This window comes from Crocodylus porosus, unplaced genomic scaffold (assembly GCF_001723895.1).
Source record: "Crocodylus porosus isolate Cpor-Errol unplaced genomic scaffold, CroPor_comp1, whole genome shotgun sequence".
Classification (NCBI taxonomy): Eukaryota; Metazoa; Chordata; order Crocodylia; family Crocodylidae; genus Crocodylus; species Crocodylus porosus.
Genome location: NW_017728921.1, coordinates 24,694,023 through 24,712,933, shown reverse-complemented (window position 1 = coordinate 24,712,933; position 18,911 = coordinate 24,694,023). Strand labels below are relative to the sequence as shown.

At 54.2% G+C, this 18,911-nt stretch overlaps 1 protein-coding gene across 2 annotated transcripts in view; it reads left to right on the top strand.

Annotated features, from left to right (window-relative positions):
* The first annotated feature begins 1,487 nt into the window (after positions 1 to 1,487).
* Positions 1,488 to 18,911, top strand: part of GAS2L1 (growth arrest specific 2 like 1) — a 34,355-nt gene continuing 16,931 nt past the window's right edge. The window contains exons 1-2 of one of the 2 annotated variants that reach the window (XM_019539318.1): positions 1,488 to 2,128; positions 3,618 to 4,292. In XM_019539318.1, coding sequence (XP_019394863.1) covers positions 3,624 to 4,292 — 669 coding nt within the window. In that variant the 5' untranslated portion in view covers positions 1,488 to 2,128; positions 3,618 to 3,623. Of the gene's footprint in view, positions 2,129 to 2,158; positions 2,239 to 3,617; positions 4,293 to 18,911 lie in introns of those variants that run through there. The other variant, XM_019539319.1, reaches the window with a different exon arrangement.

Sequence of the window (18,911 nt, the reverse complement as noted above, 5' to 3'; positions counted from 1 at the left end):
GTTGATTGCCATTATACCCCTTTAAAGATGGGGAAACTGAGGCTCCAAGAGAGGGTGGAGCCACACTTTCAAGCAGAGGCTGAAAACATGGATGCATGATTTGGATGAGTGCATGTCTGGGGCATTGACAGACCCAAGCTCCCACTAACCCTTGGAAACAGACCTGGCACTTAATGCTGCTGAGAAATCAGGCCATGGCTGAGAACAGGCAGTCCCTTCTGACAGCCTTCCCCTGACTGATCCGGCTGCCACCATTCAGGGTCCCAGGCCCCTGAGCACCCCCTGAAAGCAGCTGGAAAGATCTGATTCCTGGAGGAAGCTGCTTCCGATGTCCAGGCACAAACTCCAGCAGAAGCTTACTTTGAACTGACAGCCTAGTCTCACAAACCATTTTGGGGTTTCTTTGTGCAGCAAGAGCAGCTGCTGAGTCGTTTAAATATTTAAACTTGACAATGAGGTCATGGCTCAGCCCTTGACAAATACTGGCCGAATACAGGCAGGAAGAATTAGATCACTTGAGGTCTTAAAGGAGAAGCCCTACCATTTCCAAGAATAACTGGGCTTCTCCTGAAGGAATGACCTGTTGCTGAGTGCACAGCGGAGATGGCTCACAAACAGACTCCTAGTCTAGGGCTGGTGCCCCTGCAACCTATGAAAGAACCGTTCTGCTTTGCATAGAGCTTAGACTCCAATGAGGAGTTAAGTTTTTTCTTTCTTTAAAAGAGGCAAAGGGTGGCAGAGAGTTTGTATGGTTCAGTGTGGACCCCTGATGGCCCAAAGCACCATCCATGACCTTGTGGAATGGGAAGAGAGCACTGCTGCACTACATGCATGCAGCATTGTTAGTACGATGGATCCTCATGATCCTTATTAGTATGTCAGCGGCATCTTTCATTGGCAGATCTGCCTGTCAGGATCCCTGTGAGACAGATAAGGAACCTGAGACAGAAGCCGACCTATGAGTCAATGGCAGATGGGGAGGTGGAACTGATTCCCTCGCCATTATATTCTCCTGAGGATCTCAAGATGCTTTAGAAAAGTGATTAATGCCAGCACTGGGACCCGTCCGGAAGCCTTCTCTGTGAGGGCAAAGGAGCCACTTACATGAGCTAGCTGTCTGGATGTCTCACTAGCCCTATCCGGCAGACAAGGTGTGGTGCCCCAACTTCTGGATGACACTGCCTCCCACGCTAGCTATAGGGCTGTGTCGCACTTGCCAGACCTTGCTATTATAGACCCATGTGCATTATTTCTGCCCATCCATCCCCAAACATGCTTAGCCTGTTCCTAGTTGAAAATGAGTTTCCCCTGATTTCTTCCTTTTGACAAAAACCTTAACCTTTCCCCCGTCCCTGCATCATAGCCATCCTTGTGATCAAAAAAAATAGGGACCAGACATGAGTCCATTTGAAAAGACTCGAGGAAGGAAGAGGAGGTTGTGGAGGGAGGGGAGAAGAACAGTTTTTAAGTTGCTGAAGACATAATGAAGCACTGTCTCTTTAATGGTTGGTGCAATCAATGGCTTCCCAACCCTTTTTGGGCTGGTTCCAAATTCCAAGGAAAGCAGGGGAAAAAGAAGACCAGGGCTGTGTGTGCAGTGGGCTTTTCTCCCCTGCTGTCTGGAGGAGGCAGGGGGAAGCCGGGGAGTTTCCATAGCAATAGGAAACTACAAAACTTCCACAAAAGAAGAACAGAAAGCCAACTCCTCCGGGCGGCTGGCCACAGCACTGGGGATTTTGCCTGGCTCGGCTCAGCAAGCCCTGACACAGAGACAGAATGGGTCTGCAGCTCTGCTTGGACTCTGCTGGCTCCTTTCCGGGAAGGCAGAACCAGGCTTGTGCTCCAGACAACCTCTGATTGCTGTGGCGGAGGGAGACAGCCAGCCAGGGATGGGTATGCTCAGCCGTTCAGCCTACCTGAATTAACCTTGCAGCCTTCCCTTTTTAACTGGGCTCCTCCAAGCTGCTCGTTCTGGCCAAGAGATTAGAAGAGAGAGACTGCAGCAAGCTGGGAAGGGGGAGCCTCTGGCTTCCTCTGCACGTGGGCTTCGCAGAAGACGGGAGGAAAGAAAGCACCGGGGTGTGAACGAACCCCCAGCCCTCAATGAACTGGCGGAGAAGGGTGAAGGGTGAGTCTGCAAGGCCTGCCTTAAGCAAACGCTGAGCCCCCGTCTGTCTGTGCTCTGTACCATCTGTCTCCCAGGATCTTACGCCAGTGTTGCTGCTGCTCCCCCAGCAGGTGAGGAGAGAGCAGGCCCCCAGCCAGAGCTAGAGACCCCCCACCCTGGAGGAGCCCAGCCATACGGTGCAGCTGCCAGGGGGAGGGGGACAGGACTTGTGCGTATCTCAGATCTGGGCTGATCGATGGAGCCGGTAGGATCCTTGGCAAATCCTGACTGGTTTCCCCTGTTTGGCTAGCAGTGCCTGCTGCTGCAGGGGGTTACACCTGCGCTGGGCTGGTGCGAAGAGAGAGAAGAATGATGGCTCAGGTGAGGCTCTTGGCTCTCTCCTGTTTTCCACTGTAAATGTATCCGGTCTCTGGGTTGAAAGGAGATATTGTTTTTCAGCTTTAGCTGTCTGGGTGGGGGGGAGGAGTCATAAATTTTCCTCCTTGGATGACCTGAGCAGCTGGGTGCTCGATTACCGCTGGATCTGTGAGTTGAGGCCGGTATCCAAGCTCCCTGCATTTGCCTGGCAGCTCTGTGGGTCTCTTGCATGCAGGTTCTCCAAGGCTCCCACAAGTGTGAGGCCCACAGAAAACCCAAAGTGTGTCGGGAGCCCCCTAGGCTCACAAGCCCTGAATGTGGAGTGCAGCTTAATAGGCTGGGTTAATAAATACCTGATGTGAGACATCATGGCCAAGGGACTGCAGCATGAGGAGGCTTGTGAGGCACCTGAAAGGATCCAGTAATATGACACAGCATCCCTGCTGCCTGCTTCCACTCCATCGCATGCACCACCGCCCTGCCTGGGGCAGGGGTGTCTTCACCGTCAGTGACTTGTGAACAGCTCCTTGTTCCCTTACCTGAAATATAATCGGATGATTCAGGGCTGGAGATATCTCCAGGGGTTTCATGCTTCCTCATCCCTTCCCCTCTCCCCCATCTCCAGCGGGAGGAGGAACGAGAGCAGAAAGAAGGGGCTGAGAGAGAAGTCTTCAGGGTATGATGTGACCCAACAACATGGGATTTTAGGGTTTGATTCACAAAGATCCTGAGTACTTGTGTTTCTGTTGGAATCAAAGGCAGGGGGTTGGGGGAACTAGGTACTAGATTGGGCCCTCTGGTCTCAAAGCACAAAAGTAGGCAGGGTGAGGAGACTTGAAGCACAGGATGGGAAGTAACATCCCCGAAGTCATGCTTGCTGCAGGTTGAAACAAAAACCAAGAATGCAGCCCAGGTCTCCTGACTTCCAGCCTGCTGCCCTGCCCATGGGATCATGTTGTCTCCTAGCTGAGAGCTTCAGTTTTAATTGCGATGATGCAGTGCATTTCCATTGCAGGATGTATCTGTGCCACAGCAAGGGGGTGGGCTGGGCTGGCGAGGTGGACGTGCAGGGAGAGGAGCAATGGGCTGTCTTCCTTTCTCTGTTCCCAATGGCGGTGTCATCTTTTCACAGTGACGCATGGGAAGGACATGCAAGATGGCTGACCAGAGCAACATCCAGTCTGCAGCTTCCAAGAGCATTCGGCCCTTCCGGTCCAGTGAGGAGTACCTTTATGCCATGAAGGAGGATCTGACTGAGTGGCTCAACACCCTCTATGACCTGGACATCCCGGTGGACAACTTCATGGAGGCCTTGGAGACAGGCTACGATCTCTGCCAGCACGCCAACAACGTCAACCGCATCGCCCTGGAGTTCCAGCAGCAGCACTCGGAGGCTGCCGCCCACATGAGGGTGCCTCAGAACGAAGTGGTCTTCCAGGCCAAGAACGTGGTGCCTGGCTCCTTCATCGCCAGGGACAATGTCTCCAACTTCATCCAGTGGTGCAGACAGGACCTGGGCATCCAGGACGTCCTGATGTTTGAAACGAATGACTTGGTGCTAAAAAAGAATGAGAAGAACTTTGTCCTGTGCCTTCTGGAGGTGGCCAGGAGGGGCTCCAAGTTTGGGATGCTGGCCCCCATGCTGATCCAGATGGAAGAGGAAATTGAGGAGGAAATGAGGGACCAGATTGCTTATGAGGAGCTGGTGACGCAGCAAGATAGCCAAGACCTGGGCCCTGAGTCCCCCATCTACCCTAGCAGGGCACAGCGAATCTCTTTGTGTGACCTCAAGAACCTGGATGAGCTGGTGAGAGACTGTTCTGTTTTGTCGGGATCTTTAAACCTAGTGCCCCTGGTATCTTGTAAGTATGGGTGGGTGTCCTCCTGCACTTTCCCAGCCCGATTCTCTCCCAACCCACTCTAGCGCGGCCCCTCGATATTACTGAGGAGTGTTAACAGAAAAGTGTAGGCTGTAACCACTAGAGGAGAGAGGGTGGGAGGGGTGCACCTGGCTCAGGCTGAGGTGCTGTGGTGCATCGAGAAAGCGTGCAGGGGACTCGTCCATAGGACAGGGGTTGGGCTGGGCCTGCACTTAGGAATGGGCTTGACTGGCAATGCCAATGTGCTTGGTAGCATTTAAACCTTCACTGGTTTTAAGAATGAAGTTGTTGACCCCTGATGCTCACAGAGCACAGCTTGTGTGTGCGGCCCACAGCAGTGCCATCTGGCTTGCCCCTGGCCTTGCACAGCCGGGCTGGAGTGCTCCCCTCCATCTCCGAGCAGCAGTAACTCTGGGACTTAACGACACCTCAGGGCACCAGCCTCACAAACAAGACACACCCCCTTGAAAAGTAGTGTGCACAGAAACTCTTGCCTGCCTGCAAGAAAGTGTGCCTGAGATGAGCAGAAGTGAAATGCCTTGTTCTTGCTCCCGCGCTGCTTGCCCTTTTCCCCTCTCCCCTGTTGGGAAGCCTCTTGTCTCACTTGGGCCTTTCGGAGTTGCTGGGTCTGGATCTGGGCACTGCAGGGGACAGCTTGTCTTAACAAACAGGCTCTTTTCTCTGAGGTTTTCTTGCACTTGTGGGAATGTTTCCGCTGGGCTTGGGCTTCCAGAAGGCCTTCTTTTATTTTATCTCTGCTTATTACTCAAGAGGTGCAATTGTGGGCTGCAGCTGAAGTTACCTTGTGTCCCTTTTAACTACTTTTTGGGTGGTGCTCAGTGCAGATGGTCCGGTGCCCTGTCTAGTGGGTAGAGCCTGTTCAAGGAGCCTCCCCCTACTCAGGTGGGCCAGTGTCGCTCACCTTCATAAAAAGGGCTGCAGTCTCCAGAGAGGTCTTTGGGGCATGCCACAGAAATACGAAACAGCAGCCCTCCCACAAAGGCCACTACCTGCCCTTCGGGGAGAGCAGCCTGCATGGTGCTACGACGCAGCTCCCCTCAAGGAAAGCTCCAACACGCCTCCTTTTAGCTTGCCGTTTGGCATGGCGGTGAGGATTTTGAGCTTGCTGGTCAGTTATGACTCCAGCTAAAGCTATCTCCGAGTATCTCCATAGCAGTAAGAGGCACCAGCGCTCTGGAGAATTTACTCTTCGCACTTATGGGATGTGAGGGCTTTTCTCTGTTTAAACCGCTCTGTGGACGCAGTGGCTCTGTCCCCACTGGGGAACCGTCTACGCTGGGTCTGAGTGTTTTCCAGATGCTTACTCACCCTCTGCTCAGCGCTGCAGGACGCATCTACTGGAGTCTGCAGTCGATTTATTTCTAAGTACTTGGCTATTAACCCAGGAAAGCAACTCCTCTCTCTCCCTCCTCCGCCCCCCCACAACTGTTGTGCTTGTGCTCCTGCAGCGTGCAGCCGAGAACCAAAACCCCAGATCGGGCCCAGGATGCGAGGCTCTGAATGGGAGCTGTGGGGCTGGTGTTGTCCTCTAGGAAGAGGGGTCCCCTGGGAGACGAGGCCATTGTAATTAGACTCTCTTGAATCCGATCACAAATTTTCCATTGGGAAATACAGCCGGTGCCCCGGTGTCCACTGCTGGCTCTTCGAACCCCGGTACTAGGAAGCACTGTGGTAGGGGTGGGCAGTTATGGTGAAGTCCTGCTCGGCCCAGGTGGGATGACAAGGGAACCCTTAGAGATCTCTTAAATTATTTCCCAGCCCTGGGAGCTGCAGGCTGAGAGCAGCACTTAGCAAATTGACCCTGTGGTTGTTGAAACAGACTCTCCCTTCCAAAGTATACAGGGTGAGATGAAGCCCTAGGATAAATCACTGGCTTTATTTTTAGACGCGGCATTTTCTTTATAGCTTCTCAAGTGGAAGCACACAGAAATGCTGGCTCTTCCCAAGGTGCAACACACCCGCTTGGCCTGGGCTGCAGGCGTGGGGAGCGGCCTGCCAGCTCTGCTGAGGTTTGCTTATGGCGCGTCCCTGCTAAGAGAGGAGAACTTTGTTGCCTGGGCTTTGGCCCAGTGGGACCCTGCTCCCTGTCCTCCTGGCAGTGGGTTGCCCCAGCCAGCGCAGACACGGGGGCTACTCCAGCACTGAGGTGAATTGGAGCAGCCCTGATGTTGCTCTTGTGCTTTTCAAAGGTAGCCCAAAGACAGGAAGCTCTGGCTGTGGCTCCCATATGCCTGCTACGCTGTGGCTCGGTGGCAGGGCTGCTGCTGAGCTGGGGAAGGAAGGTTTTCATAGAGCTGGTTTCACTGCTTGTCAGGCCTCTTGTGTGCTGCTTTGAGGAACCTTCATGAAACTTAAGCCTGGGCTGTCTGTCAGCCAGCCCTCAGGGAAGGGCAACTGCTGTTAACAGATCAGTGTTAATTAGATCAAAGTTTGAGGCAGCTAGAAGCACCCAAGGTTGCTCTTTCTTTCACCTGCAGTCAGGGCTGGGGAGTTTCTCTACTGTGCCACCCCTTTGGAAGGGAACATGTTCCTGGCTGGCTCATGGCCCAGGATAGCTGGTACATGCCATGTCATAGGGAAACCCACCGTTGCCTCTTACAGCAGGTCCTGCCCTGGCTTGGCACCTTCTCTTATGCTGGAGCATACAGCTGGCAGCTCCTATGAGGCAGGTCATTGCCCCTGTTGTGCAGGTAGAAAATCTGAGGTACAGGGAAGGCAGGGTCTGGCTTAACACGAAGCAGTGGGCTAGGGCAGGTTGGGGGCAGGATGTGGATGTCCCTGGTACTTAGTGTGGAGCAGTGCCCAGCCCTTCTGCACCCTCTCTGTTCTTCCCCACCCAGGCCTACATCAAATGGAGGCTAAGACATACCACCCTCAGGTTCCCCCAGCGGGGCCATGATTCAGGTTCACTTCCATCTCTGCCAGAAAGCCCAGCTGACCGATAACTCATGGCAAAGGCTGCTGCTGCCTCCCCTGTCCCTGATCCCTTCCCCTCTCTGGGTCCCCTCCTGTGAGTCCTTGACTTCCAGGTTCTGTTCAGAAGCAGAAATGCTGCAGTGCCGCCGGGGAAGCTGTTCTCTAGGGACTTCCCAGCGGGGGCCACAGCAGGAAGTGGGGGCGGGGAAGGCAGAGAGGGCCCAACCCTGCGCTTCCTAATCTCTCCGCTGCAGAGCACTGGGGAAGCCCACGAGTGGACGTGAAGAGGTCCCAGCTCCACGCTGGCATTACTTCATTTCCTGACACCACAGGGATACCCTAGGGTGCGGCCTCTAGGTTTGCCCATGTGAGTTGGTCCTCACTGCTAGGTGTGTACATGCCATTCTTGCCTTGGGTCTGTTAGCACATGATTGCAGCCCCAGCCAGTGCCCTGGTGTACCAGTTTCTGCACACACCTATCCTAGGTGATAGTCCATTCCCCCCGGAGCTTATAGCTAAAGGCAAGGTGCAACAGGTGAACAAGGCCAACCAGCTGATGGAATAGGTCGTGTGCGGTTCCCAGCTGGTCAGCTTGCAGTGCTTCCATCTTTCTCTGCATGCCCAGCCCCAGATGGGTTTCACCTGGGAACTTCTGGTTCCCTGTAGCTGCAGGGGATGATTTTGCTTAGATTGCATAGAGGCAAATGTGATTCATTCTAGGTGCTGATGGGGAGTTGGATTCATAATATGGGCTGCAGGGCTTTATCTAGGGTCTGGGATCCATTTAATGTACATATTTGGCCCCCACTGCTGTAGTATTTGAGCACCCTATAGTGCTTCATGTATTTAGTCTTGAGCCTAGGTAGGGCAGGGCTGTTATCCCCATTTTACAAGATGGGAAAACCAAGGCACAGAGACAATGAAACTAGCCCCCACCCCCCCACCTCCCATGGACAGTCTGGGACAGACCAGGCGATGAAACCCAAGTCCCCGTCTAGCCCTGTAGACTCATGCATGACCCTTTCTCCCTGGGACCGGCTCAGCCAAGTTGGCTATTGGAGCAGGGGGAAGATCACATACTTGGGGGGAAAAGAGACCTGTTAGCAACACTGGAGAGACACATTGGTTTTATTTGGCCTACTGCTGGTGAGGGCACGGAGAGCATCTACTGCAGAATTGCTCCTTACAGCAGGGGCAGGCAGGGCCTGTCATTGAGGGTATGGCTGCAATGATGTGATTGGGAAGGAGTTAATGGAGGGCAAAGTGGTTCTGGTCAGAGGACCAGGAAACCCACCTGGCACCACAGTGGAGCAAAACTGTGATCATGGATGTCAAAGATGGAGGCCAGCATATGCCTCTCCCCAGGATAGGGACACAGGGCCCTGGTATTGCTGAGGAGGGGCATGATCAGACTCAGTGGGGAAGAAGCTCCTTCTGATGGGAGGGGAGTGCTGTGCTTTGTGATATCCTTGTCTGTCCTCAAGCCAAGTAGTGTGGAGAATGGTGCCTGAGGGCAAAGCAGGTCTCTTTTCAAGAGGAGAAAGTCCTGGTCTCGATTTGCTGTAGGAACGAAGGGAAGTCCAAATACTGCAGAGTCAGCGTTAGTCCGGGCCCACACCTCTCTCTCGCTGCAGAGCTGCCCTCCCCCGCGACCCCCAGCTCCACCCAAGAGACCCTGGCTGGCTATTTACTCCACCATTTAAGATGTTTTTCCCATCTCTAAATGGCAGAGTTAAATTATAGCCTTCCTGGCAGACAGTGGCTGCTGGCTCCTAGTGCCTGGCAGTACTCCTGAGTGCTGCTGTGGTGGAAACTCACAGCTGATCCGAGAGCAGGTTGGTGCTGGAGCCTCCAGTGGGAACTGGGCCCCCAGTAACTTTCCACCTGCGAATCCAGCCTCAGGGCCCGGAGCTGGGTCTCTGCGTGTGCGTGGAGGTTGAGGCCCTGTGGCATCTTCCCTGAAGCCTCCCCTCTCAGTGGGCGCAGTCCTGTGTCCCTGCTGGGGCTGGTGCTTGCTGTTGGCATGGGCTCCCAGCCTTGTTCTACAGGCTCTTGCCCACCCAAGGCACCTTGCTGTTGCAGGAAGCTCAGTCCCGTTTGGCTGTGGGAGTTTGCCCTCAGTTATGAAGGCATCTGGCCTACTTTTGCTTTCATCTGCAGCACCTAGACAAACACCACTTGCTGGGGGGTTGCAGAGAGTGAAAGGTCCCTCTGGCACTAGGAGCAGGCCCAGCTGCAAGGAGACCCAGATGAGGTGTGGGGCAAGGGCAGCAATGGGCAGCAGCACTACATGGCATTGCTATCGGGGGATCAGTCTTCCTAAGGGCCTTGGTGACTATGGAGGTGCCATGCAGCAGGGAAGGGACAGAGGAAGATGGAGATCAAGGGACCAGCACTGTGCCACTGCCCCAAAGTGCAGGCAAGGATGACATGCCTTGTTTTGGTGCCAGGGAGCAGTGAGAGCTGTGGCTGCCAGCAGTAAACAGAGAGAAGAGAGAGGGCATTGAGGGGGCAGCACGAAGGGATCACTGCAGCCTCTGTTCTTGCTTGCCAGTCTGTCACCGGGGGAGCCTGGGCACAGGGAATGTGCGAGGGCAGAGCTGGAGCTGAGCGCCAGAGTGTCTGAGTCCTGCTTGGGGATGGTTGGGTTGGGAATGGCACCCAGCACTGGGAGCTGAGCAGGGTGATGGGGGGGGGACAACCTGCAGCACATGTGCCACAAGTGTCACAGGCAGCACACACCACATGTGCCACAAGTGTCACAGGCAGGTGTGGCACACACCAAATGGGGGAGGAGACAGGGAGCAGAACAATAGACAGGGCAGGGAGCAGAAAGGAGAGCAGCAGATCAGGCAGGGGAAGGGGATCAGAGTGGCATTCAGGGAGGGTGTGGGGCTATTTTGTGAAACACCTGCCAAAAAGGTTGCCCCCCACCCCGGGCTGCCATGTACCGAGCTTGGCAACAGAAATCCAGCACAGGCTGTAAGGGCACATGCGATAGCGAGGCAGGGCCATCTGAACCATGCACTCACTGCCTGCTGCCTGTGTCCCACTCTTGCCTGTTAGCTGCAGCCCTGGGTTGGAAGAGGGGGAGGGAGAGGCAGAGATGAGAGAGAGAGAGATCCTACATCCGGATTATGGAGGCATCCTTTAATAAGAGCCTGAGGGGGAGGAGCTGACCTGCCTGGACTCCCTAATCTTAAAGCCCTTTTTTCATTTAAGTCCTCATTAAGTCTCCTGCTGGCTTTGCGGGGACAGCTGCAAGTATCCCTGGGGACTGCTGCAACTGTGGCTCCATGTGGGCTGCCTTGGGTCCCAGTGTGCTTGGTAGGGTATCTGAAGGGGAAGATAAAGTGGAGTTTCCATGTGATGGTTTGACAATGCCCAGCTGCCCTAGGACCTGCATGCAGGACTCTTGCAGAGGAGACATCCCCTGGCAGGTTGAGTGGATCTGGGTGCTGCCAGCTGGAGCTCGCTGCGGTTCACTGGAGAGGCTCTGTTCTGGCAAAGTCCCCTTTTGCCCCTAGGTTGCACTCAGAGGGAGCTGTGGGCACAGCCATTCTGGCAAGTTGAATGGGTGCACTCCCCTCCCCGCCGGCCGCTGGAAGGCATTTTTCTCTGCTTTGTAATGACCAGCCGTGTGACATGCTCTGAGCTTTTATGGGCATCATTAGAGCTAGGGAGGGGCATGGAGTGGAAAGCAAATTTCCTATAGGAGGTCACTCCAAGAGCCAGAGCCGCATCCAGTGCCACCACATAGACCTTCCTGGCAGAAAACTGCTGTGTGGGACTCTTTGGGCTCCATGTCTTTTAGAGCCCTGAGAAGCCCCACGGGCACGGCTGGGGACGGTGGGCTCTGTAGCGGCTCATGCAGGGGGAGGAGGGAGTCAGGACTTCTGTGTTCTGGTCTCAGCTCTGTCACTGACTAGTTGCCTGGAGAGTCTCTTCACTTCCCCGGGCCTCAGTTTTCCCACCTGTAAGCTGAGGGAAGTACCCATGTTGCAGGGGTGTTTGTGGAGCTCACTGTGACAGCTGTGAAACAGGAGGGCAGTTTGGTGCAGGGCAGGGCCCTGTGCCTGGCAGCTTGACACTGCCTCCTGGTTGCCTTCCACAGCAACAGTTTCTCCTAACCTGCCTTTGGGGTAGGGAAGCAGCGTGACCATGTAGGCAGGCTCCCGAGGGCAGGTGATTATCTCTGATATGTCCTCCATCGGAGGTCTATATTGAGCAGATTCTTTTTGGTGTTGGGTGGTGGAACCAGAGCTTGCTCCATCCACTCCATGCATTGACCTGGTATCTTCCAGGACCGGTGCAAAAAAACAGAAAAAAAACCAAACTCCTTTGTGCCAGGAGCACTGGGCATGGGACTGCCTGCTCAGCTCCAGGAAAATCTGAGGCCCTTCAGGAATGGGCCATAATAACAGACTTTCCCTTGCTTTTCAGCCTGTGCTGGACTAAACAGTGTGCATCAGAGTTGGGGAGTGTACCCACCACGTCCCCCCGGGCTGCTCCATAGTCCTGATTCACAGGGGAGCCTGCAGCATCGGGGTGACTGACACATAAGGGGAGCTGGGATAACTCAGCCTGGAATGGAGGTGGAGGGGGGAAGGAGGGCCCTGGGCTGTTCAGTGTTAGTCAGTGATGCAGTATGGATGCGGGGGAGTCCTGTCCTAACCATGTACAGTCATGCCTCTGGCCTGGGCTCACTACAGGAACCAAGAGCATATTGCAGTATGTTCTCTTGTAAGGCCTCGGTCACTGGCACTATGACTACACAAGCTCAGGCAGGGAAATGAAACATGGACCCTTCTGCTGCAGACTTCAGATGACTTGTGTGTGAAAGGGGAAGAGAGTATCTAGGTAGGTGTGGAGGAAGTGAGGAGGACAAGATTTGAAAGGGAAGGCTGGGGAAAGGGCAAAAGGATGAGACGGGCAGAGAGTGAAAGAAGAACTGAAGTGTGTGTGTGTGGCGGGGGGGGAAGCCCAGCATGCAGGCCTCCCTGTTGGGGAGCTGGCTGCCTAGACAGACTGCAGTGGGTTACACTGCTCTCTGGAGCACTAGGAAATCAGCATCCAAGTGCTGTGGATTGGGCCTGTCCATCAAACAATTGCCTGGGAGATGCTTCCTGAGCCATGCCTAGACCCAGCAGCAGCACCCACCTGGCCACAGGCACCTTGCCTGAATGCACTGGCTGGTGTCTGGGGACTACCATTCATCAGATGGTGAATTATGGATGGCAAGGTGTATGCCAGAATTTAGGTCCAAATCTTTAAAGCGTGAAGTCCCCCAGCAAGCCCCTGTTTGGGTACCAAGCCCAAGTAGCGAAATGGTCAATGGTGCCAAGCACCCAGCAGCTCCCAGTGATTGCAATGGGACTTGTGCGGGCCCAGCCCTTGTGCAGAGCTCAGCACAAGTCTGAGCTAACAGTAAGGCTCCCCCTGCCCTGCCCTCCCTGCTCCGCCCTGGGATTCTTAACCCACAGCTCAAAGCTGTGGATGGGGCATGAGGGTCCATGGCGGGTCAGAGCCACTTTGTGACAGTGGGTAGTTCAGATGAGCTCTTTCTGCTGCTGGGTGCTCATATCCTCTGTAAGTGTGTGCATGTGTGTGTGCACCCAGGCACTTTTCCTAACCACATTTAACATTACTACTGTATACTGCCTCTGGGACATGCTTCTGATTCCTGCCTTGGGCTCTGTTACTCCTTTGAAAATCTCTGTCTCCCTAAAATGCCTCCTTCCTTATCTTTACTCCCAGTATCAGCTAGCTACAGTATTCCCCTTCCCTTCCTGTTCTGACCTCTCAACTGGTGTTACTGTGTGCTGTAAGACAGCCAAGTTCCACCCCAGCAGCAGCTGCAATACAGGGGTGGGTGCTCTCGCTGCCTGCACACAGTAGAGTGGTTGGAGCGGAAAGGTGTTGATTTATAGAGTCGCTGGCAGTAGCGTTCTCAGAATCTCCCAGTCCTGGGCACATAGAGCCAGACCGTTGCGTAGTCCGTGACGTCAGCTCTGCTCACTCTCTCCATTGAGAATCAGATGTGTTTCAAGTTGCCTTCCCAAATATAGCTCTCTGCTTGCAGCTGTGTAGCCAGGGAGAGCAGAGCAGAGTCTGAGGATGGTAGATGGGGTGAAGGAGGCAGGGGAAGTGCATGATATTTTGAGAGTGGAGTATAAGGGCAGTGGGAGTGGGTGGCAGGAGTGTGCTATAACCAGTGGGACAAGGAGCAGGGCACTGGTATGGGATCCACGGCAGAGCTCTACCTGCCTGTATGTTTGCAGGGTCCTTCCAAGCTGGGGGGTTGCAGTCCGCCCTCACAGAGGCTGGTGCTAACAGAGTTGCAGCTTGTGCTGCATGCTTCCCAGTCTTGGCATATGGCTGGGGCTTGAATGCCACCCCCAGGCACAGTGTGCTGGGAGGTTTTGGGTTTCAGCCCTATGCCAGGACTCTGGGAGCGTCCAGCTGATCTCGTGTGCCGGGGGACCTTCCAGCAGCCCATGCCTGTCTCTCGCAGGCCCTCCAAGAGGGCTCATTCTCTTCCTCTTCCACACAGCCCCCCTGGGAAATGCAGGTGTTTCCTGCCCTCAGCTGAGTTGTGTGAATGCCCTGCCTCTCTTCTGGTGGGATTTCTTCCCCTGACTGATCCCTGTAAATGACTCATGCTGGGCTCTCCTGTGGTAACTTGGTGTCCAGCAACTGTATCACAGAGTCACAGAGAAGTAGGGCTGGAAGAGACTTCCAGAGGTCTTCTAGTATCTAGTCCAACCCCCTGCCTAAGGCAGGTTCAGCCCTATCCAAACAATGCCATGCAACCATCATCTAAACTCCGCGTAAGACTACTGCCAACCCTGACACAGCGCAGACCTAATACCCTAACCAGCCATAGGTAAAGCAGGGGAACCACAGCAGCCAACAGCCTGCTTCTGTGACATGTTGTCAATATATGCTGAAGAGATCCCTGGTAGAGGGTTATGTCTTCCGCTACAGGAGAAGGCAAAAACCTCACCATCTATACCAATCTGACCACTGGCTACTTGACTCGGGAGCATCCAGACCTCAGGCCTCCAGGCTTGGGCCTGTGTATAGGATGCCTGCTGATGGATTGAAGCCCCAGGCTGAAAAGTCTGGGGTGGAGGATGCTTGCTGCTTGCAGCACCACATACGCTATTTGAACAATTGAGTTTCATTCAGTCAAAAGCGTTCAGAGCTGCTCTGGCTAATTTGACCTGGAACATGAAAAATTTTCCAAAATGAAAAAAAAAAAGTCAGGTCCTTTGGGATCCGGGCCCAATATGCTAGGGTCTATGGACTGTCTGTGGAGAAGAGCCATTTAGAGTACCCCACTGGGTCTCCATCCCACCTAAGACGAGGCATGGACCCTCTGGCCACGGGAGCTGCCCCTCCCCTTCTACAGACGCGCCAGTCTTGCTCCCCAGCTACTCCCTGCTGCTGAGTCATTTCCGTCATCTGGGAATCACAGCTCACTCAGGGGTGCGAGGGTGGTCTGGGAGTTCACCTCTCTTGTCTGGGGCTAACCATGCAGCCCTGGGTACATCCGGGAAGCCAGAGGAGAGCAGTGGTGCCACACTCAAGCAAAAAGGGGACAGAAGTTGATAGTGGGGGTACGTGTGACGTCAGATAAGTCGTGGTTCTTTAACATTCTTCCTGTCACTGCTGAATAGCATGTAGGCCCTGTAGAGAGAGTCTCTCCTTGCCTGCAGGACAAGTGGTATTTAAAGGACTGAAGCTACCACACCATGTCCTGCTCTCTGGTGCCAGCAGCCATATACTCACTCACTCCTGTGTCTTTTCACACACAGGGCAGGGGAGCAGGGTAGGGAAGCAGCAATAGCTTCTCCTGTCTCTTCCTCTGCACTGCTGACTTCTGGTGCCTGTTCAGTGCATCATCCCATTAGAGCAATCAGAAAGGGGGAGGAGGGGCTGGATGCCTGGGGCAGGGTAAGGACAATGGCTCCAGTGCCTCTTGCTTTCCTTCAGTAGTCCCGCTTTACAGTGGGTCACATGTGCATCCTGGCTTGGGGTGGGCTGATGTCGTGGCTGCTTGGAAGACATTACATGTCTGCTCTCTGTCTGCCAGCGGGCTCTGAATGCATCTCTGCGAAGCCTGCTTTAAGCTGGAAAATGTGGTCCAGGTCTGCGGAATGGAAGTGACGATGCATCTAGCACAGTGGTTTTCAACCTGTGGTCCACAAACCCGTGTGGGTTTGCAGACTATGTCTGAGGGGGTCCATAAAAGATGCCTATGGTTACTCAGAAGTATGTGCATACCTACACTTATCATTCAAAGGGGTCTGCACCTCTATGCAACATTTTTAGGGGTCCACAAATGAAAAAAGATTGAAAACCACTGGTCTGGCACCTTCCCTACCTGCCAGTGCCCGTGCTACTTCTGGGTGGGGTGCCATGGTATACACATGGTACAACAGTATGCTGAGGGGAGAAATGGGCTCCCCCAGGCTTTGGGGCAAGCCCCTGTCTCTGTGAAAAGAGCCACAAGCTGTCACATCCTCCCAGAGCAATTGGGTCTGGTCTCCCCTGAAAGGTCCCTACGTACCAAGCTATGGACAGCTCAGTGTAGGTGACCCTGGCCAGCCCTGCTAACAGTTTCAGGATTTCCAGCCTGAGGGTGATAGTACCAAGATCATGTCCCTGGGGCACCTTTCATGAGTATGGGATTTTGTGGGCAGTTTTCTAGCCATTCATCCTCAGACCTAGAATAAACTCAGTTAGGAGGGTCCATGTGAGCTTCCAGGGTGAGACCCGAGGATGGCTGTGGCTTCAGGGAGTTGTGCCCCCTATAATTTGGGCAGGACCCACTGAAGTGTAGTTTGAAGCCATGGTGCTGCCCATGGGACCTCAGCTGGGGGGATCATGAACCATCCAGCTAAGGAGACAGGTAGAAGCAGTGGCATCATGGCCAGTCTGGACCTGCTGAGCTTGCTTGGAGGGGTAGGTCAACCTCTTGCTGCTACCAGGAAGTGGAGGACTTGACTGAGAAGGGAAATGTAATAGTGGGGCTGGGGCACCCAGTCCGGTCCAGTAGGAGAGAGGAGGTGGCTAGGGCCGAGCATGGGTCATGAAGGAAGGATGGACCGAGTGGGGAAATAAGCCCTTGTCCAAAATCCATCTTTCTGTGTTGCATAGCCAGCCGTGGGGCCTGAGCGTCCAGGACCAGGTTAGCTGTGGAGTGGCCCAGCTCCAGCCCCTTCCTGCCCCTGCAGTTCCTGGCTTTGAGACACAAGCCAGCCCCCCACCGCCTTGATTCAAGCCATGTGGTGGTGGCTAATCTGGAGCTGATTGTGGCTGGGAGGATTTTGGTCACAGAGTAGATCTGAGTGGTTAGAAATCTTTCACTGCTCAGTGTTGTGGAGCCGATTTCCCCTTTGTCTTCTCCTCTTTCCCCTCCACCCCATCCCATCTGGAAGTGGTTGGCAGGCTTTTTCCTCCTCCAGGCTGGAAGATGGCTCTTGAAGAGTCTATAAATACTAGCTTCTTCCTGACATCCCAAGGATGGCTCTGGAGCAGGGCCAGCAGCTGTTGTGGGTAGGTCTCTGGTGGTGCTGGGATGCTCAGCCAGACAGCTGTGCTACATGTGCAGGCTGCAGCCCGCCAGCCAGGCTGCCTGAAAAATAATTACAGTCTGGAGAGAGAGGCAAAGGGCTGGGGGCAGGGGCAGTCCAGAGCTCATCCTGCCTCCTGCTGTCTTTCAGTGAGGTACATCTGCTGCAGCCCAGGCCATTTGCTAGAGCATGTCAGGGGATTTTGTCTCTTAATTTCCTGTGTTTGGCTGTGAACCTCTATCTAGCAGGGTACCTACATGGCCGCCCACTCCCATTCCAGCTGGTGCCTCCCAGAGTGTTTAGAAACAGGACACAGAACAGCCTCCCTCCCCACTTTTCTGCCTTGATGAGTGGAGGGATTTATGGGTTGCAGGTTATGGGGAGGAAGGATGTGAGGCTGAGAGTTTGCCCCAGGTGCAGCCAGGAGCAGAGCAACCCCCTGGGGAGCCATCAGCCACACCTTGTACTACTCTTCTGCAGTGGGAAACTGCATCGGTGCAAGCAACGCTTGGTGTAAGGGCTTTTGCCTGTTTGTGGCTGTGCAACTCCTGGTCACTGCACCCTGGGAGTTCCAGCATAGGCCACACTATGGTCTCCGGGATGGGATGGGGCTTGCATTTGGATTTGCGGGCTGGGAGGCTGACATCTTTCCTCACTGCTGGCAATGAGATCCACAGGCCGGGCCCAGTTGTGCCACTGTTCTGGTGGAACAGAGCTGCCACGGGAGGCCAGGGCTTGGTGAGGAGACAGAACAGTGCAGCTTGTTTCCATCCGCAAAGGGAAGAGATGCTCCACCCAGCCACAGGGACTAGTCTGGGCATGAGTCCACCGAGAGCACATTTGCTTAGTGATGAATGGGATGAATTAAAACACCCTGGGTGCGAGGAGAGGTATGGCAGGGAGGCTGGGTGTCCCACATCCTGGATCAGAAGGCAGATCTGGGGGAGGTGGGGGAGGAGGGGAAGAGTTGATCCTTTTGATTCAGTGACTGAACCCAAAGCTTTCCTTCTGGGCTGGCCTCAAGTGCATGTTCTGGCCCCAAGTGCTTGACATGGAAAAGCCAAGTTTGTTTTGTCCAATTCCAAGTGAATCATAGAGCAGCAGGGCTGGGAGTGACCTCAGGAGACCACCTCTAGTCCAACCCCTGCTCAGGGCAGGGGCTTCCTGGTGAACATCCCAGCCAAATTAAGTGTCCCAGCCAAGTGAAGTGTCTCGTGTCATGTAGTGGGGGCTGGTTCTCAACTCTTCCAACCTTTCCTGCATTTGTTTTAACAAGAAGCAGCTCCCAGTGTGACAGCTTGACATAGTGGAACTTGTCTCATTTTTGCTTTTGTCTTAACCCTTTGCTGAATATGACCCAGATTTGCAAATAGTTCAGGTCTTTCTCCCTCCTTAAGGCCCAGCTCAAAGTCCCAATGAAGGAGGAGCTAGCTACAGGCATTTCAGGGGCTAGGAAGGCTCAAAGCTCCTGTCCTTTCCCTCCAGTGTGATCACTCCCTGAGATCAGGCTGGACCCCCTTTTAATGCTGCAAATTACTAAAGATGTTGGTTCTAGCAAAGAGCTGTGGCTCTGAAACCTGGGAGAAGGGGAATTTGATTCCAGAGGGCTGGATTGAAGCAAGATCCTGTGGATCTGAGGGAAGCCCCATGTAGCAGGAGTCAGCAAGAACCCACATACCTGTGTTTTGCAGGTGCAGATCAGGAAGATCAAAGAGCTGGCAGGAAGCATCTGCCTAGCAGGTGGCCAGTGTGGTTCAGGGAAGAGAGGGAGCATGGTCTGGAGTGAGCATTCAGCAGGGAGAGAGTCCTTAACTGGGGAGTGCAATCCCATGGATAAGGCACTGGGTCCAGGGATCTCCTCTTAGATCTGCGCCAGCTTGCTGCATCACCTGCCTGTCCCCATGCCTCAGTTTCCCCATCTTTAAACAGGGGGGAGGGAGGGAACATCATGGTGCTGAGCATCTTGGGAAAGCGTTTTGGAATCTATGGATGAAAAGTGCTAGGAATTAACTCAAAAATCCCTTCAGC